At 47.2% G+C, this 26,221-nt stretch overlaps 1 protein-coding gene across 4 annotated transcripts in view; it reads right to left on the bottom strand.

Annotated features, from left to right (window-relative positions):
• Window positions 1–25,452, bottom strand: part of SNX14 (sorting nexin 14) — a 37,258-nt gene extending 11,806 nt beyond the window's left edge. The window contains exons 1-22 of one of the 4 annotated variants that reach the window (XM_061567540.1): window positions 25,033–25,452; window positions 22,080–22,197; window positions 20,864–20,931; window positions 20,693–20,771; window positions 19,597–19,640; window positions 19,268–19,355; window positions 18,384–18,468; window positions 17,876–18,032; window positions 17,354–17,429; window positions 16,435–16,479; window positions 15,801–15,881; window positions 14,982–15,096; window positions 14,087–14,242; window positions 12,987–13,111; window positions 12,257–12,315; window positions 10,087–10,113; window positions 7,005–7,134; window positions 6,066–6,279; window positions 5,403–5,486; window positions 4,183–4,283; window positions 2,275–2,383; window positions 1,188–1,225 (exon numbers count right to left, since the gene is read on the bottom strand). In XM_061567540.1, coding sequence (XP_061423524.1) covers window positions 1,188–1,225; window positions 2,275–2,383; window positions 4,183–4,283; window positions 5,403–5,486; window positions 6,066–6,279; window positions 7,005–7,134; window positions 10,087–10,113; window positions 12,257–12,315; window positions 12,987–13,111; window positions 14,087–14,242; window positions 14,982–15,096; window positions 15,801–15,881; window positions 16,435–16,479; window positions 17,354–17,429; window positions 17,876–18,032; window positions 18,384–18,468; window positions 19,268–19,355; window positions 19,597–19,640; window positions 20,693–20,771; window positions 20,864–20,931; window positions 22,080–22,197; window positions 25,033–25,202 — 2,169 coding nt within the window. In that variant the 5' untranslated portion in view covers window positions 25,203–25,452. The remainder of the gene's footprint in view (window positions 1–1,187; window positions 1,226–2,274; window positions 2,384–4,182; window positions 4,284–5,402; window positions 5,487–6,065; window positions 6,280–7,004; window positions 7,135–10,086; window positions 10,114–12,256; window positions 12,316–12,986; window positions 13,112–14,086; window positions 14,243–14,981; window positions 15,097–15,800; window positions 15,882–16,434; window positions 16,480–17,353; window positions 17,430–17,875; window positions 18,033–18,383; window positions 18,469–19,267; window positions 19,356–19,596; window positions 19,641–20,692; window positions 20,772–20,863; window positions 20,932–22,079; window positions 22,198–25,032) is intronic. The other 3 variants (XM_061567548.1, XM_061567556.1, XM_061567564.1) reach the window with 3 other exon arrangements.
• Window positions 25,453–26,221: the final 769 nt, after the last annotated feature.

Raw genomic sequence — 26,221 nt, 5'->3', positions numbered from 1 at the left:
CCAAATTAATAAAAGTGGCGTGCAACCCTTGCCAATAAAAATTTAGCAATAAATGAATCCGCCTTTTCGGCCAAGGCGATGATGTCACACGCCCATAACGTGTCTTGCTCTTGCTTCCCCATGACGTCATTAGGAATGACATCATCTCGCAACGTCACACGCCATGTAGCATAATCTCGTCCGGCTCAGGTGATAAAATACTACCACTAATTAAATACTTTAGAGAACAACAGCATTTTGGAAAGCTTGACAGAAACGATGCATTAGCATGGTGTTTCTTCCTTGTTTAAAGCAGATACAACCAAATACTGTCTCTTAGTTGTAGATACACTTTTGGCATTGTGTCCTCGGCTATCAGAAACAAGTTGGAACTGTTGTTAATGACAAAAATACTTTAAAATGACAATCCGTCAGGCCGTCGGCATAAACTAGTGACATCACTCCATTGATGTTGAAATACAATGTATAGGGTATATGCGCAGGGTGGCAAGGCTTTCTCTCCGGGATCGGGTGAGAAACACGGCTGTCTGCCAGAGACTCAACGTCCAGTTGGCACTATTGAGCGTGGATTGAAGCCATCTACGATGGATGGGTCTTCTGCTAAGGATGCCGAAAGAAAGACTCCCCCGGGAAACGTCCAGGCAAAAAACCCAGAGGCCGCCCGCGATCGTGCTGGAAAGACCGGGGCAGTGTGCCTGGCGGAGGAGAGACAGGAGATCCGGGAGTCACGGTTGATGCCACTGGCGGAGGACAGGGCAGGGATGGAAGGCCTTGGTGGAGTCGCTGCCCCCACGGCCCCATTCAGTTCGGAAAATCATGCCGATATTGATTGATTGAAGAGTGATGTGAGAGCGATATAACTAAAGTGCAGTGATGATGCACTTGACGACAAACGTGTCGCATTAAAGAGGCCTGAGACACAGCCATGGTAAGTACCTACAAAAGCTATTTGTTTAACTACCGTCCATTCCACACTGAACGCCCACCATCTTAATAAACACATCTGTGAAAGAGAACTTTATAGCTCATCGGATTCCTCCAGTGTCAATAAATATTCTTCTGCTAGAGGGTGTGAATAATATTAGTGTGTGACTCTCAGAATAGTCGGACAATCCCTCATATCGAACCCAATTCGATCACCGTTTAGAAAAATACCAAATCTGTGAATGTCTAAAACGTTTACCCACCTCTTTCATCAGCCGAGGGACCGCTTTGAAGATTTTTCCTGCCAAATAAAGGAAAAAAAATAAACTTGATCAGACTATCCTAAAACTTTTACACTCGAGTTAGTGCACACACGGGCGCGCATGCAGGCCAGTTTCCGTATGTGGGTGAATGGTGAGTACGCACGTGGGAGAGTGGGCAGAGGGTGGCTATGTATCGATGAGTGAGATGTGGTGGGTATACACAGTTGATTGTGTATCGGCGAGTGTGCAATTGGACTGGATAAGAGGGGGTTAAACAAGCGTGGCGCAGGCGAGAGACGAAATGGGCAGATGTGGTATCGGAGGACTTGAAGAGCCGAGTGGAGGGCAGTGTCAAGATCGGCCTCCGTGGAGGTGATTCGCGAAAGATGCTACTTAAGCGGCAGTAGGGAGGACACATGGTGTATCGTCCATCGGTTACAGTCTATGAACCAATAAAGACCTCGGCTTGTCCCCGTGACCTCCTGGCAGCGAGCCTTTGACACTTCACATGGCATCAAAGTGCATCTAGCCTGGTCAATGGAGGTTGTTGCAGTTGTTGCAAATGAATGTGTGCAGGTGATTACGTGAGTGTGTATGGACGAGTGGTAATGCAGAGGTTTAGCATGCTGTGTTACAAACCTGGCGACCAGAGTTTGATTCCCGCTCATGGCCAACACTAGTGATCATTATCTGAACTGGTCCTGGGCCTCCTCTAGGTAGAATTAGTACCTGGTGTGGTGTGTAAACAATGCCACTTGGGGAGACAAAGGCAGCTGGGTGTGGTGCTGGCCACCCATCCCCTTTCATAGGTGCTTGCTAACAGCACTTGCCCCAAAAGTCTGTTAAGGCTATAGGAATATCTTTCCCTCTGTGTATGGATCAGTATGCGAGGACACAATGTACGAGTATCTGTAGATGAGTGCGCATGAATGAGCACGTGTGGATAAGCATGCGTGGATGAGTATGCATGAAAGAGAAATCATGAGTAGGTAGGTACAATCATGAGTAGGTAGTAGGTAGGTACAGGAAGAGTAGTTACAGGTGAGACTACAGGTAGATGAGTGTGCCCAGGTGTGTGCACGCTTGCCGATATTGACGTCTGGGAAGGTCTTGTCGGAGAACTGCGCCTCTCCGTCACGGGACAGGAAGTCGACGAGGAGCTGGCTGTGTGTGAGCGTCGGGTGCTGCAGTAAGCTCTGCCATGCGGTGATGACAAACACAGACAAATATTCCCCGTATAGCCTTAACAGACTGTTGGAGCAAGTGTTGTTAGCGAGCACCTGTGAAGGGACGTACCCGTACCCGGCCGCACCAGGGTCGCAAACGGGTACCCGTACCCGATACCCGGCCGGGTACGGGTATCGGTTAGGGTACGGGTATCGGGTACCCGATTGCGACCTCTGGGATGAAGCCATGTTGCAGGCGCGGGTGGGTTGATTCTAGGAACTTGAATTGTGAGAAGAGACAAGACGTCGGGAAATGAGTGACAAACAGTTACTCACCAGTGACTCACGGCCTTCTCACTCATTGGTTGGGGTGAGTCACGTGCGGCTACTCGTACCCGTACCCGGCCGCACCAGGGTCGCAAACGGGTACCCGTACCCGGCCGGGTACGGGGTAGCCGGGCATCGGGTAGGGTACGGGTATCGGGTGGGGTACGGGTATCGGATACCCGGTTGCGACCTCTGGGCCAGCCCCACACCCGGCCGCCCTTGTCTCCCTAAGCGGTGATGTTCTTACACATCGCACCAGGTACCCGTGTGAGGCCGAGTCGACCTAGAGGAGGCCCAGTAACGGTTCGGATAAATCGTCACCGGCGTTGGCCGTGAGCGGGAATTGAACTCGGGTCGCCGGACTCGCCGCGCGGCTTAGCGCTAACCGTTGCACTTCCCGCTCCCCATGCGATGACGATGCAAACACAAGCGCATGCGGCAATCCCACCCACCACCGCACTGCAGCTACAAACCCTCCCCCCCACCCCTCTCCAGGTGTGGATCACCTCAAAACTATGCAACCAACCACCAACACTTTAACTCAGTTAGTTACTATATAAAGAGTAAGCACTCTGGCATTTGTTAGAAGGCAAGCCAACAAAGGTAACAACATTTGCTCCCCATAAAAAAAACCCTCTTTCAGCATGGTGCTACAATGAACAGACAGCAACCTGTAATTATCTCACGCTCTGAAGTCTTAATAGCATGCTAGAAAGCATGCCAATGTGCCTAACCATATGTCTTAATGTGACGAGCCCTTATCCAAAATTCTAACCTCTGCGGATGGATTGCATGGATGCCTGTGACAATAAGAATGTCCTTGGTTAGAGATAAAATAAATGCTACTCAACAATACCTGCCAATAACAGTGCCTCTTGCTGGCTCTCTGCAGCATGTACATGGAGAGTCCTTTTGTCTCAAATCCACTGCTGGATGAGGGTCTCCCCACGCCTATACTGGCCGTGTATAGGCATGGGCGGGACGGTGAAGGCGAGGGGCATATAAAGTGCAGTACAACAGTGTATTTTTCTTCTTGGTTCTTTCGGTAAAGTCACGTAGAATGGAAATAATAAAATAATTAAAATAAAACATAATCAAATAATTCTCACGACGTTTCGGCCACAACGCAAGCAGCCGTGCTCAGGTGGAGAACAGGTCTGTCGAGAAGACAGAGTCTGAAACAATATTTGACTATGTTTTATTTTTATTATTTTATTATTTCCTTTCTACGTGACTTTACCGAAAGAACCAAGAAGATGAATCCCTGCAGTCACGAAAGCTTTAAATCGAAAATTTAACAGTGTATTTTGCTACACTGCCTTCTGCTGCCGCCCACGTAGCCCTGCAGTTTCATGGCGACATTTGAGGACACGAAGGCCGCCCATCCAAGTAATATCCCGGCTCGACACTGTTATATTGGACACATTTTGGGTGAGTTGATCATCAGCTCTCGAGAGCATGAGATTATTATTAAGATTTAGTTTTCTGTGAGGGCGACGTACCTGCAGGTATAGCTCGAAGCCCTTAGTCTTGGACTCCATAAACTCGAAACCCTTTGAGCCGATCACCTTCTTTGGAGGCAGCTGAGCATCGGGGAAGGATCCTGTGAGAATGTCAGGGGCGTGGGAGGGGGTGGAAAAAAAGAAGTCTCAATATTCGTCACTTGGAAGCCACCTTGAGTTATTTAAAATATATTATAACTAAACTGTTTTTACTGGTAGGAACCTCCTGGTTACACCAGCCCACAGGGGATTATTGTGTCCGTCGTGCAGCGAGGGGCTGGGTGGGGAGGGAGGGGCTGGGTGGGGAGGGGAGGGTAAGGAGGGGCTGGGTGGGGAGGGTGGGGCTGGGTGGGAAGAGGAGGGGCTGGGTGGGGAGGGTGGGGAGCGGCTGGGTGAGGAGGGTGGGGAGGGGCTGGGTGGGGAGGGGCTGGGTGGGGAGGGGCTGGGTGGGGAGGGTGGGGGGTGGGAGGGGTGAGGCTGGATGGGGAGGGGCTGGTCACTCCGTGGTGCCCTTATAAAACTCAACGTTTAACCTACTCACGCCGGCTTGTGCCCGCCCTCACAGTCGGGCATATTTAGGGGGGGGGGGGGGGGGGAGCTCAATAATGCATATTTTTTTTGCACGGCAAGTGAGCTGTGACGTCACATCTGTCACGTGACCCGCGCACGTGGAAGCGTAACGCATTGTAGTGTAGTGGTTAGCGCGCTACACTATGAACCCGGCGACCCAAGTTCGATTCCCGCTCACGGCCACCACCGGTGACGATTATTTTAACCGGTCCTGGGCATCCCCTAGGTCGACTCAGCCTCAAACGAGTAACTGCTGTGGTGTGTGAACATCGCCACTGGGGAGACAAAGGCGGCCGGGCATGGTGGATCCAAGTCCCGGGCGAAGCCGGGTAGTACAGCTAGTTGTGTATAAAATACATCAAGCCAACTTGTCCATTAGAAACGCCAACGAGCAGTAATGTTCTCTGCAAGTCAATTGTTTATTGTCATTGTCAAATTAACGGGGAGCAATACTTAAATGACCATTGCCAGGGTTTCCGTTTACAGCAACAGTGTTTGGATCCACGCAACTGCCATACATCTAGCTATTCTAGTTAAGAAGTACATCATCATTACGGTAATGCACCTCGGACAGAAATGGCTGCGGGCATATGTAAACGCATTCTCCGGCGAAAATCGCATGCGAGTTATGAATACGGAGTCAGCCTTACCGTGGAATTCCGTGAGCTTGGTCTGCAGAGCGTAGAACTCGTCGTATTTGCGCTTCACAGTCCAGTGATTGTGTCCGGGCTCATCTGCCGATGGCAAGGTCAAAGTGCACGTCAGCAGTGGCTTCTATTGTTCTCCTTCATGGCGTTTGGTGGTGGTGCTGCTGCTGCTATTGCTGCATTGCACAAAACCACTTGCGTGGCACAACCCGTTCACTGACCTGGAACCTATGCTGAATATGCATACAATGCCAGCAACAACAGCGAATGACATACACACCACATAGGATATTCTGCTAATGATGGTGGTGGCATTGCATTTATTTAAGAGCCACTCATTTAGAAAGATCCCCTTGCCTCTAGAACAGCCCAGGGGTGTGATTTCATACGGTGTTGGCACAATCGCGATATTTATGCTTGTCAAATTTTTCTTAGTAAAATATGAAGACAAAATGATACATTTAGCTGTATATCCGTTAAATATAAGCATAACCTAACTAGGCGCCTGATGCAATTTTTTTTCTACTCGACACATTAACATAACCCCCAAAAACCAGTTTTATGGACGCTTGGATACGTACGGTGCAAAAGAAGTTCAACGTACAAACATACGCACAACAACGTACGTACATGTACACTGCCGCCGGATGGCCCCAGTCCACTCACCGGGCTTTCCGTCCAGGCGCTGAACCTCGATGAGGAAGAGGAAGGTCTTCTCCTTGCGGGCGTCGTCAAAGCCCACGTCCAGCGAGACGGCGCACACACGCCACGACGAGAGATCGCGCGGCGCCGGCGGCTGTTGCTGTGCCAGCATCGCCGCGGCCGCCGCCGCGTCCTCCAGGAAGTCGTCCTCCTCCACCATGTTCGCCTCCTCCACCTGCTGAAGGACGGCAGACGAACAAACACACAAGAGTCGCGGGAGAAACACCTGTTATGATGACTGGGCGCCACGGTGGCGAGAAGTTAACTACCTCGCCTGGTCTACAGGAGGTCGTGGGTTCGATCCCCACCCTGACGCCTGGTGTCTTTCCCCGTGGTTGCGGCTATTTTTCTTCGGGTCCCTCCGGTATTTTACTCAACATTTAGAATCAACGTACGTTTAGAGTATTTGGCTGCTACAAATTTCCCCATGACAAGCCACTTCGTTGGGCTATCATTTGTGGCCAGGTAAAATTCTGAAAATAAGAGCTATAGAGCTCAGTGGGCCTTACATGGTAAAATAAAAAGTTTATTTCAAGACGGCCAAGGCAGACTCCCCACCAGTGGGTGGAGTGGCCAGCTCCATGCCGGCCACCTCCTGTCTCTCAATTGCTGTCATTCAAACACACACACACTGCAGAAGGTACTTAGTTAAGGCCGATTCAATTTCGGTGAGGCCCCAGGACCAGTTCTGTACCACTTGTAAGCTGCAGCTGGAAATCGCAGCCACTGCTTTGTCACTACACTGAATGCGTGATCGATCCACCCTTGCGCATAAACAACGGCGAGCGATGATGAATCGACCGGTGCACTGCAATCCCGAAAAACCTCGGTTCCATTTCTGGCAACGCGACACTACGACGATGGGAGTGGGGCCAAAAAAGGGGAGAGGAGAGGTGCACGTACCAGGCCCAGCTCGTCTGGGTCCTCCATGACGGGCAGGCCTCCCTCCAGCGTATTGCTCTTGAACACATGCTTGAACTTGCTGCTGATGCGGCCGATTCCAAAGGTCTCACCGCCGCGCCGGTTCAGCTGCCTATCATTGGCGGCAGAACACATTCGATCAGCCCCCGACACTCGCCGATTCACTCATTCCTTCAGTCACGTTCGAAAGTCGTGTCGAGTAAGTATAACCCCGAGGCGGCCCGTGAACCCCGGGCCGGTTATGGTGGTGCACGCGACAAAGCCAGAACATTTGGAGCGAGTGGCGTAGCTGCCGAGCCCATGTCGGCGATGCAACTGCCCCAGGGCTCAGATGCTCGGCTACGATGATAGGTGGCTGGGGGCCCATTTAATTTCCTGTACCAAGGCCCATGCCAACCATTTTAAGACACTTGGGGGACAAGTGGGGAAAGTGGACACCCAGATACAGGGAAATGAGGCACCTGTAGGTGGCAGTGCAGTAAGTAGAGCTGTCTGTGTAGAGTTGAAACAGAACATGCAGCGAGTGAACTAATGCACGACCGCTGTACCCTGCTCCACCCCATGTTCACACATACCAGTGTTTATACAAGCAACACAGCAGCTTGCCAAGGTGTCAATATTGATGTTTAAATGTGGGCCATTTACAATTTTTGCCAGGAATATTTGAAGAAAAAATATCTGAACTGTGAAATATCATGCAATACTGTCTTCATATACTGCAGTTAATATACTGTATTTGTAAAAAGCTAAAATGATATAGTAGTCTCTAATTTGGCTGAATCTTGGTAAATGTTCACGAAACCTTTACAAAAATATGTCTTCCTCATTCTCAAGTTCAAGTGGCAATTTCATTGGCCGTTGAATGGTCTCAAACTCACATCATGCATTTACACTGCAATTAGTAACATAAGTACACATCAAGCAGGGTTATGCGGTGAACACAACCGAAAGTGTTTTACGTCTTAAAATTAAACTCGGCGGTACGTGCAGCAACAAGGGCTTAGCGGGATTTTCACGAGTTAGGGATGTAATGATTGAAGTTATTCAAATCAATTCTCTCGTCCATGATTAGTGAGTTGAATAATGCGTGCAGTATTTTGTTTATTACAATTGTGTATACGTTCCCATTGGCTCATGAGAACCTTGGTATATTACACACACGCCACAAAATACAAACTCTAAGTCAATTCTCGCGTTTCAGATTCGTTGCCAAAAATGGTGACAATTTAATTGGGTCATGGAGGGGTTAAAATCGTCACATCCCTTATTATGAGACATGCAGGGAGCAGATGCATGCACAAGCACGGTGTGCTCTGGACGACATCAGTTCTGTGGTCATCTCGCAGTCCGAGTTTCCCATCTTGAGCACACTCCTTTGGACCACGCTGCATGAGATTACTATTGAACAGGCACGAGGAGGATTTTAAGCTAAGTCAGTCACCCATCGTATGCAAATATTTTGGCTAAATGTAATGCCATTCATTCATCCAGGAAGACTCCTTTTAAAGATACTGCATCGGAGTGTTTCAACAAAGCTCAATTTGCTGACAGGCTATGTTTACATGAACCAACTTGACAATGACACCTATGCATCTTCATGAGCCGACTCATAATAAAGATACACCGATTCACACATATTATCCTTGCTTAACTTCCTAAGCAGCCATGGTTTAATCAGGCTCCATGAAGAAAATTCGCTTCCCTTGGGGATGTGCATGCAAACGGAAGGAGCGAGTAACAGTGAAGGGTGCAGCAATGACGAGATATGGCGAAAGAGTGAATGTTGCGGGGAGCACTCACACTACACAGTGACCACTACCCCATGGTCATCTGGGTGAAGCAGCAATGGTCACAGCGAGTGTGCATACCCCACACAGGCACTGCTCCTCGCCAATCTCTCATCATGACTACGACGCGAGCACTTACTTGCGAGCCGTGGGCAGTGAGGGCAGGATGGTGGATGGGAGAGTGAGGATGGATGCTACGTGTGGGAAAGGGGAGGAGGTGGAAGATGAGCAAGTGGAGGAGCAGGGGGATGGAGGGGCCGGGGAGGAGCTTGTGGAGCCCGAAGGAGACAGGCCTGGGCTTTCAGGAGAGGCTCTGGGCTCCCGCTCAAAGCTAGGTCGCAACGCGATTGCGTGGAAGTGTCCGTTCATGTGGGAGGGCGTTTTTATAAAAAAAAGTATAATGAAGACAGAGACACAGACAGACGCACAGTGAAAGTCCGAGATGGGCAAGTGTGGGATCTGTTGAGAAAGACATGAGATGACTGAATACATGACAGAGTTGGCAATGAATAGGGTATTGCACATAAAGGAAAATGCAACCAAAAAACAAACAGCTCATCTTGGAGCGACGTACTTTGGCTGTGTCCTGCGCTGTCCGACAAAGGTTTGAGGTTTAATTAAACAGAAAAATAACTTTCACTTAACATTCAGACGTGCTCCAGTGACATCTCTGGAGTGTAATTTTACATTAAAGTATAGCAGTTACACCACAGTGAAATCATTAGAGTGCAAGCGTGAGTCACTTTAAAGTATTTTTTCTCAAGAACAGTTGTAATGTAATGTCAGACACAGCTGGGATAAGGTTTAACTGTGCAGCTAGAAGAGCTATTTATTTTGTGAGTTGCATCTTCTGTAAGGGTGGATGTATGCATGATCTCTTGACACAGCTGTCCCAGTTCCCCCCCTCCCTCCCTAATAGCAGTCATCTTTCTCCTACCTGCGTAGCTGCTACAAGAGCTACTCATTCTTTGGCTGCATCTTCGATTAAAGTAAATGTAGGCATGATCCCTTACCACACCTACACTATCCTCCCCTGCAGCGATTTCATCTCCTTCCCCTGCCTCTCACGCAAATATTTCGACAACGAAGCAACAGGCGAGAGAGGCCCAACGAAGGGGTTAATGGCAGCAGGTTTAACGCGAACGTAGAAATGAAACCGCGGTTACGATTGGTTGCAAGTGCATGCGGTCAGGTGAACGCGCGCGAGCAAGCGGCTGACGTCCCGCGCTCGGGCACTGAACGATGGAGACGATGCACAAGTCTGCCACGCCACTCACCTGCCATCCTCTATGGACAAGCTTCCTCTGAAATAAACAGCGTTACGCAGGTGAAGGGTTACGCCTCGTAAGTATACGGTTAACTTCTATCGCGCCGTACGTAGCCAACCGTGCCGATCATATGTAGCCAACGGTGCTTCGCAACCTTTACACTTTTCCCAAGACTCTGAGCCGTTTAAAATACGTGATGTGATGTTTAAGAGTAACAGCAATTTCGTACACTCTTTTTCTATTTAAATCGATTATGTATTTTTATTGTTTAGTCTTGCGTATTTAAATGACGCTTCCATGACGTGGTGCAGGCCCAACTAGCTCGTCACAAATTTCTGTACTTAAAAAAAAAATCCATTTCAATTAAGAACATAATACCTCTACATTAATGACCACGGTGGTTTCAATTTAAATCAACTTACATAACACACGAGGGCTTTAGTGGCTAAACCGATCTCAAACTCTTTCCAAATCACCAAACGGAAGGAAACGCATTACTGAAGTGAAACGCGATCCAGGCCCCTTGGCTCAAGCAGGTCAATAATTATTAATGCTTCAGATCTCCCCACAGCAGTGTCAGAGTCGAGCTGCACCCCCACACCGCAACCCCCCCCCCCCGCCAACTCGCTCAGTATCCATTAGTGTTTTTTTCGTTAAACCCGCAACAACCCACACAGCCAATTAATAAGGTTTGTCACGTAAACAAAACGTGCCAACCACCATTGGAACCTCATTTGCCAGTAGCAAAATATGATAATTGGAATTTTACCCTTTTATCTGCCAACAAAACTGACACCTTTTTTACAAGGAGTCATGTTTGCATTGACAGCTTCGTGTGTGGACCAATCAATTTCAAGGACAGTGCATACATCATCAGAGTTATGTTTTTTTTTTGCATTTCGGCTGCAGGTATTGTGGTCAATGCAAACATGACTCCTTGTAAAAAAGGTGGCAGTTTTGTTGCCAGATAAAAGGGTAAAAAAAACAATTATCAAAACGTGCCAATTCGATACTAGTTCAGCACACCGGTTGTGTGTTGGAGAGTAAACCCACAACAACTGGAGTGCGACGTTTCACTCAGTATGTAGGCAGGGCGAGTCTAATGGGTGTGCCGTGGCGGTGAGACGTTTTCTCCCTCGCGTGGTATGCAGGCTTTACGATTCGATCCTGATCCTGACTACTCTATATTTGGAGTCTGTATGTCCTCCCCGTGCTCGCTTCGATGAGCTATAATGTGCGGACACGTCGCCTGTGAAAAAGAGATAATAGCTTTGCAGGCTTTACCTGGTAAATTAACTTTTTTTAGTCAAAGATATATGACTTCCTGCCATTGTATGTCATGTCCTATTATTTTTTGTACCTTATATTAATTGTATAATCATGTACTCCAGTGGAGTAGACACTAAGCTGAAGGAGTTTCAGAACGCGAATGTGCCAGCTACAAGCCTCCTCAAACCAACTACGCATAAAGCTGCGGCATTACACGTTCAACCCGAGCTCACTGCCGACCCTGAGAAGCACCGAGCGGAGTAAGAGGGTTGCACTGGAATGGCACTCTTTAAAGATGCACCCTCTAAAATATAAAATGTATGTTCATTTATTTGGATATGCACCACCTCGGGCTGTGGGTCTCAGGCTGACACAAAGTTGTGACGATTCATTATCGAGATCCAAGCAACAATTGAAATGTCGTGATCGTGGCATCACAAGAGCAATGACGCAAACTATATCACCAGAGTTCACCTGGCTGATTGTGAAGCCTTTTTTCCTCGTTAATAAACTCATGTTGGGCAGGCTGGGGATAACAAGGCTTAGCTATGTGTCTATGAAATAATTGCTGTTTTTTGGATTAGGGCTTCGTTTAAAATCGCTAGTTTCCCCCCCATCATCCCCCTCTTCCCCCCCCCTGCTCCCTTAAGTTCTTCTTCCACTCATATTCCCCTCCCCACATAAAAGTACACACACCCCGCTCACGGTCCCCACTCGGTGGGGCGGCAGCGAGCCCAATTCCCTCCCTCTGGAGCACAGAGTTTGGGACTTGTGTCCGCGGGTTTCCTGTATCCGCCCCACCCCGGCGTCACGGTTTGTGCTCTGTCTCGGGCTCCTATCGAAATATAAACACATACAAACAAGTCTCAAAAGTCCCAAGGCTAACGTGGGCACGAGCGTACGAACTCACTTCATCATCTTTCCCTGGGTGGAGTTCAAGTTCTCATCTCCGATCATGTACCTGAAATACTACGCACAGCACAGCAGTCATCACATCGGAGAAGAACAATCACACAAATATGTACAAATTAATCACGATTCAATGTAAACCAAGGCGGATTAGGATTACACGTAGCAATCATTGCACTCTGCTGGCATTCTCATGTCCAGTCACAGACCCAAATGCCGAGTAGCCTCATGCCCAAGGAATCGGCTACCACTGAGGCTACCCTTTAAAATATTTTGACATGAGATGTAAGTTGCTTATTGCGTGTAAAGCACTCTTATTGCGTGTATCAAAAACAAATCATTATCATGAGCGCTTACTAAATAAAAACCCAATCATAGGCTCAAACAGGAATCTGCGTTTTAACACTAACTGACTGAAACACATACAAGCAATGTTTTCTGACAGCACTAAACCTATTTCCAATCTCTACCAATGCAATTGGTAACATTTTGCTTAAATGCAATTCATATTGATATTTTAGTCTCCATTTCAAGGCAGCAGAGTTAAATTTTGACAAACTGAGAGCAAAGCTAAGCTCACTTACGAATGTACGGAGCAGCAACCATACTGATAGTTATTTATGAGCCCTAACAGAAACTTGATGAAGGCTCTCGGACTCAGTCAGGGTCGTGATATAAAACTCGAGGCAGCGCCAGCGCTGGCTTCATGCGCGCGACTTCTCTGCGCATACCTCGTCGCTCTGCCAGAACATGGGGGTGAACACGTTCTCCAAGAGCGCCAGCACGTGCTCGTACGCCTGGAACAGGTGCGGCGTGTTCTGCAGCCTCACCACGTCGCCGTATGGTCCGTGCACCACTGCATGAACAAACAAAGACCAAGGGCTTTCTTTATTTTGGTCGGTCGCTTTACAGCGACGATGTGACAACCCCGACTTCAACAGCAGCCCCGAACCTCGCTCCTCGCCCCGTTTCATCCCCGGCATGGCCATCGCTCCGCCCCTGGTCACGTCCTTACTTCTCGGACTCTCTGGCGAGTTCCAGAACCTTCCTGGAGATGATTCCAGATCGTTCCCTTGTCTGTCACCTAGCCTGTAATTACCGCTCGTGACCGCTAGTCTACGCACTGTCTTTACAAATGTATGGAAAATAATAGGTTTTTACCCTTTCTGGGTAAACAATTGTTTTGTCAGAACATAGCTGCTCACCCGAGTTATAAATGCTCTGATAGTGCCCTCTCTTTGTGCTGTTCGCTTTTTGGCATTCTCCGGTCTGAGACTGGTGAGACAAGGCCAAAAAAGAAGGCTGTCTCTGGTGTAGGACAATCATGTTCAAAGACAATGCAAACATTATCAGAGCATGTTTGTATGCATGTTCACCACAAGTACGTGTGGTTAATGCGGACTTGATTCCTTAAAACAGGTTTCTATTTGGTTAATGAACATCTTAACACAACTGTTTTATTGCCCGAAAGGGTAAAACCCATCCTTATTTCTCATACAAAGACAAAGGTACCCACCCCCCCCCCCCCCGTATCACTTTTACCAGACTGTTGGGGCAAGTGCTGTGAGCGAGCACCTATGAAAGGCCGGCATGGCACACGAGGGGGTGGGTGGGCCTGGCGGTTTACACACGGCACCAGGTACTCATTTGAGGCCGAGTCGATCTAGGGGATGCCCAGGACCAGTTCAGATAATCGTCACTGATGTTGGCTGCGAGCGGGAATCGAACTCGGTTCGCCGGTTTCGTAGCGCAGCGCGCGAACCGCTACTACACTACCACACACACACAAAATCTCAGGTTCAAATATACGGCTTCATGTGGGACGACCCACCTGTAGCGAGTCCCGCCACCACGGCAGGGTCAAACTTGATCTTGTCGACGCTGCCGTCGCAGCAATAAGTGCGGTACAGGCAGCAGACCTCGGCGTGCAACTCCTGCATCTCGGTGTCGCTCAGGTCCGGCCGGATTAGCTTGTCGTTGAAGTCCTCTGCGGAAAACGGAGGCGGTGTTGCGTGAGCAGGGACGGCCGTGCGGTCACAGAGGAGGAGTTTCCTCATGTGAAGGACGCCCGTGTGCTCACACCAAGAACAATCATTCACCCCATATTGTTTCCCAACTGTCACTTTGTCCTCATGCACCTTCAAAATACGGAAAATAATGTATCATTTTGCCTGTAGTAGAAAACTGGAGTATCTACAGATCTACAAACAAACACAAGGACATACCAAAGCTCCACAAAGATGGGTTTCTGAACCCACTTGCTGGACTGCCATCTCATTACCACCTCGCAGCCCAGTGGCTATGGGAATTTCACGAATTTAGAATGAATCGAATGTCCCAAAGCAGGAACCTCATGAAAGAGCTTGAGGTTCACCGAAACGTTCCCTAATAAATAATACATGACAAAATGCATTGACATTAAGATACTGCAGTCATGGCAGATTCTGTTTTGTTAAGCATAACCATCATTTCATTTCGATTGAAAACTAATTTGTTTCGAACTGCTCATTATGTATCGGTCATTTTCCTTCCCCTGCACGTCCGATGAGCACGGTTGCCTACGTACGGTGTGAAAGAAGTTCAACACACAAATATTTAAGTTCACCACAAAACGCATGAAAAGATTTGGCCGGACGGCTGAGCTACCATTGCCTCCTTTCCCCGCACCCACACCCCTCAGAGGCCCTGCCCCTCTCATTGCCCCTGGTGTTCGGGGTATTGCTCACCCACGGAGAGACAGAACTGCAGCACATGCACGACCGCCTGGCTCTTCAGGAACTTCATGAAGAGGAAGAGCAACTCCTGGGTCTTGCGAATTTCCTTCAGCTCCAGCTTGAGCACCTACGATTGCCACACATAGCGGTTCGGGTTATGCTCGTGCATCTTGCACTACCCGATTTCAACTGTTTGCACTTTAAGTCGAGCGTAAATCCCGGGTTACGATTATATTTAAATGTTTTGTAGAATCATAAAGTGTTTTGTGTTCATAGCATAGATGTCTTTGGGTTTTAAATCATTGTACTTGATTTAAGATTTGCTAAGTACTATGGATTGAGGCGAGCAGAAACGTTTTGTCAATCCACTTCTGGATAAGGACCCTCCCTATGTTGCTGTTCACTGAGGGTTGGTGAAGGTCGGAAGCACAGACACGGGGGCATAGAAGTACAGCACAACAACGGATTTGGCTGCACCACCCTCCATGTATTCCCGCAAACTCGCAACACCCAACACACCTTTTACGAATGGTGGAACCCAATCTAATGGATTATCCATGCTAAATCCTGCTTAGCTTCCGAGATCTGAAGCAATCGGGCCCATTCTCGGTTATTTGGTCACTGCATGAAGATTTCTCATTCTCATTTAAAATGTTTATTATCTTACACAGTACGTCAAACTCATTTTGCATTGTATGCAGCCAACCGTGCTAATCGCAAGTGCGGAGCGCGTGGAGGCTGCGTGTTGGTGTACGGGTGTTAAACGAGTTGGCCCCAGGGTCTCGTCCTGGTGCCGAGTGACGTGTCGCGGGGGACGCGTGGACGACTCACGGTGAAGGACTTTGTCCTTGGCTGCACAAACTTTTCCAAAAACGGCACAAGGGGTGAGGATGGCTCCGTCGAGTCTATCATCTGCCCACAGCGATAAACACAAGGGGTGTTCAAGTTCAATTCATTGAAACAGGTGAGCGGTTAAAAGACCAAGTTAAGCCTCATTTGCAAGGTTGACCTGGGGCATTAATCTGTCAGTAGGTGGAGAATGATTGCTACGTATTATCCCACACTAATCGTGACCTATAATTCATGGAATAGCTGATGGGGGCGGTGGGGGGGGCGAGTTAACTGTTACATGCCTCATTAACCACAACACAATATCCTCGCTGCTCATTCGTTACGGTGTATCAATGTGAATACAAGAAGACACTGATATATTGCTTCTAGATTTGAAGCTTTCGTGACTGCAAGGATTCATACTCTTAGGTTTTTTCGGTAAAGTCACGTAGGTAAAAATAAATAATAAAATGGTAGAAATACTAATAACACTGTTATATCATTTGCAATTGTCGCAGTGCACCCAACGATGCATAAATACATGCAGGTTAATTGCTACGCTCATGCAGATGCTATGCAAACTCACCACGCTTCATAATATTACTTTAATCTGATTGCCACGGCTGAGACTCACCGGGGTTTCATCCAAAAAGAGCAAAATCAAGAAGTTCACAAAGTCCTGGAAAAAATTGGCAAAAAAATACAATTACTCGAGCATAGCCATCAGCATGTGCACACACATTACCATGCATACACCAACCACATCTATCGCAGTGTGGTATTATACGTTGTGCCTTTTCCATATATAAGTTTCGTGATGGTTGTCTATCAGGCGACAACCAGACAATTCTGTCTGGCTGTCGCCTGATAAGGCGGGTTGTAATTACCGGCGAAACGTCGTACTCGAATGGTCAATGTCGTGGGTTTACTCTCCAAAACACTCGCGTGCTGAACTAGTACCTAATTGGCATGTTTTGTTTACGTGACAAACCTTATGCATTGACTGTCGGGTGGTGGTGGTGGGTTTAACGACACATTTATATTTACGCGATCTAACACCAAAAACCTCTATTATGGATATTGGTGGTGAAAGCCTACGTATTAAACTGATGGCTGTCTATTAGAGTATCACTATGTTGAATTCACCTCCATGTTTGTTCAGCGTGGCAGGGAGTCACCATTAGGCATCTGCCGTTTGCAGCTATATGTGTTGACTCCCAACGTTTTAGCACCTCAACCGCCATGTAACCCCCTGATTGTTTACTGATTCTGGGAAGGAGGGAGCCACGAGGTGTGGGGGCATCTGCTGTTTACAACTATGCGTGGCGACTTCGTGTCTGGTGGGGTTCACCTCCAGCTAACCTTCTGAGTGTTTTTCAACAAGGAAGGGAGAAACCATGAGGTCTATTTTTTTGTTCGGCGTGCCGCCAAAGCGCGCCGTGGAATGGAAGAGGTTGAGGAGCGCCGAGGCAGAGGACAAGGGAGCGGCTTAAATTTGCGGACCGAAGGTGGCACCGTGGGCTCTTGGGCAAGAGCGACTTTAGGGAACTCACGGGTGAGGCCAGCTGGTCCAGCAAGGGCAGCAGCACGGAGCCCGACACCACCTCTCTCACAAGCAGCATCAGAGACCTGTGGCGAAACGGAGAAGGCAACCGCCTCTGTCACTCCGGCAGCACGAACAACTCTATCCAGTAGTGGACTGACATCGGAATGTGCAAGTACGTAGCCAATGTACTGGGCTGACGTCTGCTGGTCTAGTGTTTTTCTGCGTGCGATTTTATCTGTTAACTGGAGTCAGATATGGGAGGTGTTGCATACATTTGATTTGCAAGGTTGGCTACGTACGGTGCGAAATAAGCTTTTATACGCATACATTTCAGTCTACCACTTAAAACTAGCTTTAAATTCAGGTGCGGAGCGCGTGGAGATGATGACTACAGTATACACATCAATGTACAAATCCCGTTGAATATATATACACGTGCACAGTTAGACTCGTGCATATCGCAGATAAGCACGCGGAGTGGAGAGGACGCGAACGCGCAGCGCGCGGCGTGTGCAACGCAGGCACGTGCTTGGTGTCGGCCGTGCTGTGCGGGATCAGCTGCGGAAGCAGCATCTCGGTCAGCGTGCGCAGGTAGCGCAGCTCGGAGCGCCGGCTGCGGAGGGCCAGGTGCAGGTCGGGCCCATACGCCTCCAGAGCTGCCTGCTGCAGGGCGTCCGTGTTGCGCACTGGCAGTTAAAAAGGGAGACACGGGTCAGACCAAACGTCGCTAACGTACCTACGCTCGGTCGCCCACGCGCACTAAAATTGTTTTGGTGAAACTGCGCTGGCAGTGGAGCACAAGCACAGAAAACAACAAAATGCAACGCACTCGTCAAAAAACACCTCAACAAGAATTCATACTCTTGGGTTTTTTTCGGTAAAGTCACGTAGGTAAAAATAAAATTCAAAATTACTAAAAGTAATAATAGAAATAAAATAATTATTTTATTTCAATAATAAAATAATATTTATTATTTTATTTCTATTATTACTTTTATTTTATTTTATTTCTACACGAGGTGGCGAAGAACCGGTACCTTTCTGCTTGGCTCGCACCACGATCTCAATGTGCTTCATGGCCACCTTGAGCAACTTGTCCGTGATGAGGGAGGGAACATCTATCTGGGAAGCAGAAAATGCAGAAAGCCTCTTTGTTGCTGGAACTAAAGTGAAACGGTAAGCGGTATTGCATTCAAGGCCAGGAACCCAGGAGGCCAGGTCTGAGTTCAAGGCCAGGAGCCTCGAAGAGGTTGAAAGTAAATCACAATTTTATGTTAACATGTGGATTAATTACAACTTCAATTGTAATTGCGTTTGCAATATAGCCTTGTCTGTTTACATATCAGTACTATAGTCACCCTATATCTGTTTTTTAACTGGTTTTGTCACTCAATTTTATAATTAACTATGATCAGCCGAAACATAATTTGCGCAGCAAAACATTTTATATTTGAGCTTTATTCAACACAGTGTTATTAATGGAGTGGATTATTAACTTGGCTTTTGTGTCCTGGTCACAAAAGCTAAGTTTGTGTGGAATAATAATAGCCATTTTCTGTACTTTCGAGGCATAAGCAATTAGGAAATAACACTTACTACCCAGGAACACTTTTTCTTTGTTCCACAGTGAATGATTTGTTTCTGATAAAGAGCCCTTTATGCTGGGACGTCTCGGAGCGCTGTAAACGCGACGAGCGACGCATCTACATCTCAACGCATTCGAAGGGGCGCCCCCCAAGTAGCAACTATCTCTGTGCAGCAGGTGCACGCTGGCTGTCGCAATTAAAGGGGCGAACATTGCTAAGGATTTTTTTTTCTCCCAACGAAGCGCCTTGCAAGTCATTTTCATTTGGCGACTTTGGACCGTGACGCCGTGTGCGAAGTGTACGCGTCATGTGAATGAACGGCGCGCGCCGGGCACCTTCTTGGTTCGACGGAGCAGCACAGCGGCGGCAAAACGCATTGTGAGGCGTAGCTCGTCCACCAGAGCCTCATCGTCCGTGAAATCGCTGCGAAGCACGCGTGCGCAATCCCACGTTAAGCGATGCAAACCGAGGCTCCGCCTTCGTGGCAGCCACACGTCACATTAAATCAATCGAATGGATGTGTCAGAAATAAATGAATTATTAAATAGCCTTATAAACTTCCGTGAAATATCACCGATTAATATTTGGTTTTCCGCGATGATGATATGCCGTTATATGTAACGATGGTGAATGAAATAGCTCGAATTGCATTCACGTTTCATACCTGTACCAAGGATAGATGAAATTCTTCAGCACAAGCTCCAACAACTGTAAATAAACGTCACTATAATAAATACATTGGTAACAAATATTTACGTGAATGTATGCAATGGGTAATGTACAGGTTGCCAGTTTAAAGGCAGTGATGAGCTCGATACCAGTCGTTTCAACACTTACATATGGCTGTCCAATTCATATACACGATAAATGTACCTAACATAAAACTTCATAGGTAGACATGATCCCAGGATGGTGCATGTGTGTATGTACAGCTTTTTGTCAATTTATTGCTGGATTAGGGCTTCTCCACCCCGTGCAGATCATGCCGGTTATTTTTACCATTACTTCACCACGTTGGTCCGTGTCAATTGGTAAAGGTTGGGAGCATAGAAGTAGAATACAACAATGGATTTTACTGTGAGGAACCACCTGGTTCCACCAACCCACAGGAGATTATTGTGTCCGTCCGTCTGTCGTGCATCCAAAAATGGGAGGGGTGGGGCTGGGTGGAGAGGGGAGGGTGGGGAGGGGCTGGGTGGGGAGGGGAGGGTGGGGAGGGGCTGGGTGGGGAGGGTGGGGCTGGGTGGGCGGTGGGAGTGATGGGGCTGGGTGAGGAGGGGCTGATCACCCTGTGGTGCCCATATAAAACTCAACGTTTAACCTACTCACGCCGGCTTGTGCCCGCCCTCACAGTCAGCCATATTTGCGGAATACACTACGCAGCCGTTGACCCTGGCCATTGACCGAGCAACCCAACGTTCCTACTAGCTCCCTCCGCAGGAATGTGTTGCTACAGTGCCCTCTGCTGCCCCCTAGGTAGTCTGACAGCCCCATGATTGTGTATCTGCTGGTCTCCCATCCAAGCATGATCAAGGGTTCAAGCACATTTATTTTCGAAGCTAAGCACCATCCGGGTAATTTGGTCCACGGTTAATGCAGGACATTGGAGTGCTCATAAATGTCGGGAGGTTGAAATGTGAGGGAGGAATCTCAATGGATGTACGTAGTATTATCCAACTTCTATGACCCCCCCCCCTACGCCATGGTGTTTAGAGACAAGCTTGACTGCAGTATGTACCAGACTCTGAAGAGTTACTGACCTCTGCTAAGGATGCATCCACCTTTTGAGGAACCTTCAAGTCGAGCCAGGGCTGCATGCTTTCCAGCGAAAGTGTAGGCCTAAATGGTGACATGCAAAAACATTTTCAATAAACGTCTGATTCAAATACATTCTTTAAAAGATAATAATTAAATTTTGATGCTCAGCTCACCTATGCCTGTTGCATTTCACGTCGCCGCAAACAGCACACCCAATCGGTCTAGACGATCCATCCGCATCCTGTTGTTAAAAGGGCACGTGACATTCCACAAAACGAAAAGAAAAACAAACATAATCACTCCCACATCCACACAGCCACAGTGATGTGTAGCCAGTGATGTGTTGCCCCAAGAGCACTGCTTAATTTAAACACAATGTATGCCAAACTATAATTTCCGGACTGCGTTCTGTAGTTGGGTGCCAAGGCAGTTAATCGACCTCTTGAGTTTTTCCTGTTAAACCTACCAAAACGTGTGGCACGTGCATTTCTGGGAAAAAAACACGAGTGCTTAATTCGAAATAAAACGGCCTTAATTCTGTGCATGCTAATCGCTTGGTACATTCACACATCCTTTGACCAAACACAGCAGTGCTCCACAAGTGGGTGGCTGAAGTGATTTGCTTCCACTATGGGAACCTCATTTGCCAGTAAAAATATGATAATTGGTTTTTTACTCTTCTATCTGGCCACAAAACTGACACCTTTTTACAAGGAGTCATGTTTGCATAGACCATAATACCTGCAGTAAAAAACCAATTATCATACTTTTACTGGCAAATGAGGTTCCCATAGTGTAGATGCTTGCCCCGAGCTCTCATACTCTGATGGTGCATTGTCTTTGAGTTGTGCGCCTTTTGGCGTCATCTGGTCCAACCCATGTGAGACTAGGCTCTAAGGAAAGCTGTCTCGGGTGTGGACCAATCAACTTCAAGGACAGTGCACATACATTATCAGAGTTATGTTTTTTGTTTGCATTATGACTGCAGGTATTGTGGTCTATGCAAACATGACTCCTTGTAAAAAGGTGTCAGTTTTGTTGCCAGATAGAAGGGTAAAAAACCAATTATCTGATTTGCTTCCAGTTTACAACATTGTTATTAACCGTGACCACCTTACACAACAATGGGTGCACTCCTCATCAATATGTCCTGAACACACCTGCTTGCAGGGTATGCACAAAAACACTTAACGGACAGTGTCAACCACCCCCCTTTCGTGCAGCACTGCCTATAAACATATCAGGTTCTCTCTTTGAAGCCAATAACTACATTTTTAGTGCAGCGCTTGTGGATAGGGAAGTTGTACATAAACGAGTGCGTAAATGCTGGTGAGCATAAATGTAAAAAGAAATTACCCTGCCAGTGGTAAATCATTGCAATGGACTCACCTGCTTCTTGCTTATGAGAAACAGCAGGTTTGGGACCAGAGTCTCCGGGCTGAGCGCATAGTAAAATGTTGCCAGCCCCGCCAGGAAGGACCAAAACACCATGAAGATGTGCAGGTACCTGAGGCACAGCAACATCACTCATGCAGCAGGTGCTTCGGATGAGCGGTGAGCCAAGTGGTTTGGTGTTGAACCGACTAGAATCAGCGGATGTAGGTTTTCGCAGTGGAATATAAAACTTCAGCAGATCGGCGGGACATTTAGGAGAAAACCGATTCAAGACCTTAAACGTGAGAATAATAATATTTAAGTCGATTCTATACTTTACAGGGAGCCAGTCCAGAGGATGAATAACAGGAGTAACATGGTCACATGATTTAAATCTGTTTAAAACCCGGGCAGCTGAGTTTTGGATATACTGTAATCTATTGGAAACACTTTGAGAAACTTCGATTTAAAGCTTTCGTGACTGCAGGGATTCATCTTCTTGGTTCTTTCGGTAAAGTCACGTAGAAGGGAAGTAATAAAATAATAAAAATAAAACATAATAAAATAATTCTCACGACGTTTCGGCTACAACGCAAGCAGCCTCATTCTTCACCTGAAGACGGCTGCTTGCGTTGTAGCCAAAACGTCGTGAAAATTATTTTATTTTATTATGTTTTATTTTTATTATTTTATTACTTCCCTTCTACGTGACTTTACCGAAAGAACCAAGAAGACTTTGAGAAACATTTAGCAGTCAGAGAGCTAAGCGGAAGTACCCGAAGAAGTTATACGCTTCAACTGTCGTGTCCAACTCAATCACCCAGATTCCTACGACTCGTTGGTCATTCCTTTAGATGCACACTGGCAACGTAATACCCTAGAGATTGATTGGGCATGCACATAGCGTTCAGAGCCAAATTAAGCCATGCTTATGATTCTTGTGTGTCCAAAGGACATTCATTGAGGTTCTTACTGACACTTCAGATTAATATGATTTAATGGTGATTCCTATGGATGACAGATCCAAAATACCACGCACACTAACGATTCTTAAGATTCAGTTACAGTATATGACTTGTGGCTCATATTACCATGCAAACCACACTAATGATTAAATGGTCATTCCAAGGGATTAAAGAGCTAAACTAGGTCACCCTTATGGTTCTGAAGATGAAATATGGCCATGTGCAAAGGTCAAATAACCATGCACTCTTGAGGATCCTAGGATTAAATTGGAATGCTCAAGTCGGAGCCACACCAAGGCAATATTGAGATCATCAGAATTAATGTGACAAGTGTTACGCTTAGAGCGACACAACAGAAAACTAAAGATTCAACTAAAAAATCTAATTCTTACAGAATAAGGTTAAGGGCACCGTTCGGATAAAAGGTTCGCAAGGCCATATTAAATAATATTTTGAATTATAAAAATGATGTGTATGGTAACGATGTTAATGACAACAGTTGGACGTATACAGCCAACATAAAGACACACTAGAGATTCACATCTTAGAACAAGACTAAGGAATCTATGATACTCTTAAAATCAAACTGATATCTCTAAGGGTTGTATAGCTCCACCAAGGCACCGGTAAGATGTGCAGAAAATAGTTAGCACCGATAAGATTCAGAGCCTGAGGCAAGAAGCCTTGAAACTCTAAAGTTTTAATTGACATCTTTAAGAATAATAGAATAAGTGTAAAGCACCCCTCATACTCCGATTAGCACGGTTGGCTTCGTATAATGTGAAAGAAGTTCAACACACATACTGTTATTACATTGATATATGGGGCGTATAGAGCCCGGCACTTGTAATTAAGTTATCTGTAATGCTCACAGAGCCACTTCTAAGGCATTCTTCAGACCATTAGGATTCAGTTTAACACGTAGGCTTTCGCGACCAATATTATTCATAATCAACGTTTTTGAGTTTAGATCGCGTTATTTATAAATGTGTCGTAACCCTCCACCACCCGACACGGCCAATAAGCAAAAAAAGTGTCACGTTGACAAAAGACAAATAGTTCACTGCTTTAGCCCACCGGTGTGTTGAAGCGTGAAACCACAACATTTACAATTTTTTAGTACGACGTTTAGCTGGTAATTGCATCCAGCATCATCGGGCAATTCGCCAGAATGGTGAGGGCTCTGCTCTTGCTCCCAATCTTAACATTTCGTTGCTCAAAGACCCAAGCAAAGCTCCTTTTATTTCGATTTTAAGCTTTCGTGACTGCATGGATTCATATTATTGGTTCTTCTTTCTACGTGACTTTACCGGCAGAACCAAGAATATAAAGCTACTTATATGGACTCTTTGGATTTAAACGATATCTCTAAGGTCTCAGAGGCACACGAAGACATCTCAAATACTTTCAGGATTTCATTGAGATATTTCGGGCTCCTCGAGACAGGCCAGACGACCCGAGCCTCTCATGATACAATCTCGAATGTTCACATGAACAGACGACAAATCAGCCCTATGACGATTAAGATTGACCTGTGATTGCAAAGTTTCTAAAAAAAACAGACCAAGGCATCTCCAAGGATCTTCATTCATGACCACTGTACCTCTTGTGCTCACAAATCCGGACTCTTAGGACGCACATGCCATCTCTAAGGTGTGTACACAGTCAGACGAAGACATGTTCAAAAGAATATCCGCATCCACGAGATCTCTAAGACTCACAGAGAAAAAAACGATGCTACTCATCATACTTGCGTCATACAATTCATATCACTCTGGCTCACGGAGCCATATTCCTCGGATTAAATCCACATCTCTGCGGCACGTGGAGTCAGACGACAGCATCCCTAAGACTCTTAAAACCCATTTGCTTTCATCGAAGGCTCTTATAAAAAGTATAAAACCTAAGGCTCGCCGAGCCAGACTAAAGCAAGCCCTGTCGCGGTGTGGTTTGACAGGAGGACCGCGGGGCGCGTAAGGGGAAAAGCGGAGGAACACCCGAACCTGTTGAGTAGCAAAGTGAGCGTGGCAAGCAGCGTCAGGGTGGCGAACGACACGGGGAATTGCCTCGCCGCTGCAGCGAGCGGCGCCGCGCAGGACAGCGAGACGCGAGCCGTCAGCCTCGCGAGCGCCGCGGGGACGCCGAGCCTCGGATAGACGCGCTGCCGCTCCATGGCGCACCGAACACGGCGCGGTAGACAAGGCCGCAAGGGGTGGGTCCCCCGGTTGAGTTTACGAGCCTTTCCTCCTTCCCTCCCTCGTTATGTCCAACGCGAGCTCGGCAATGGGCGCGTCACCCCCATCGCACGGAGGAAGAGAACCGAGGTTTGGGGAATGTTTGTTTGTTGTTGTTGTTGTTGTTTAAAGTTATCGAATGCCCGTGCGTCCCTCGGTTGACGTAGGCGGGTGGCGTCGGCGGAGGCTCTTCGGGGTGCGCGCGCGAGTCACGTGGGGGGCGCGTGCGTGTCACGTGGGGGGGGGGGGGGGGGGGTCACGTGACGTTGTCAACACGAGCACGTGGCACGCGCTCACGACATCGTTGTTGAATCTCCCTTTCGTCGTCCGGTTGATGTCAAACTTCTTGACATGCCCTGGCAACCCCTTTATCAGTGTCCTAGCTTATTACAGACTAACTCAGACCTTGTTGGTCACCCCGTAGCGCCGTATACATTTCAAGGTTAATCCTACAAAGTCCCATCACAAGGGAGAAACACACAAAAAAATAGACGCAATAATTTCATACTCTTAGGTTTTATCGGTAAAGTCAAGTCGATTTGTTTGTCAAATTATTTTTTTCTGTTCGTGCTCACCCCCCCCCCCCGATTCTGTTTATCCATCACATCGGAAATGCGCGGTGCTGTGTCGCCACCTGCCGGCCCCGTCTCAGTTATCTCGTGTTAAATTGTTTAAACATCCTCTTCACACTTTCATTTTACGAACATTTGTTAATGTTCGTTTGTTTCTCGTGTGCAAGCGCTTACATTTTAACACGCTCAATTGTTTACATACTTGGCTACAGAGAACGTGTTTGTGTTCCATTGGCCGTGCAAACGTAGCATTACATTCCAGTTGTATGGTGTCAGCTACATAAAATAACTCCTTACCAAATTCCCTTAGCGCCTTTTCGAACAATTGGTTGCCCATTACTTTATTCCCCAATGATCTTCACGAGTGTTTATATACAAGTGATGTA

This window comes from Lethenteron reissneri, chromosome 5 (genome assembly GCF_015708825.2).
Source record: "Lethenteron reissneri isolate LAM-NWPU_2019-01 chromosome 5, ASM1570882v1, whole genome shotgun sequence".
Classification (NCBI taxonomy): Eukaryota; Metazoa; Chordata; class Hyperoartia; order Petromyzontiformes; family Petromyzontidae; genus Lethenteron; species Lethenteron reissneri.
This window is presented reverse-complemented; position numbering and strand designations above follow the sequence as displayed.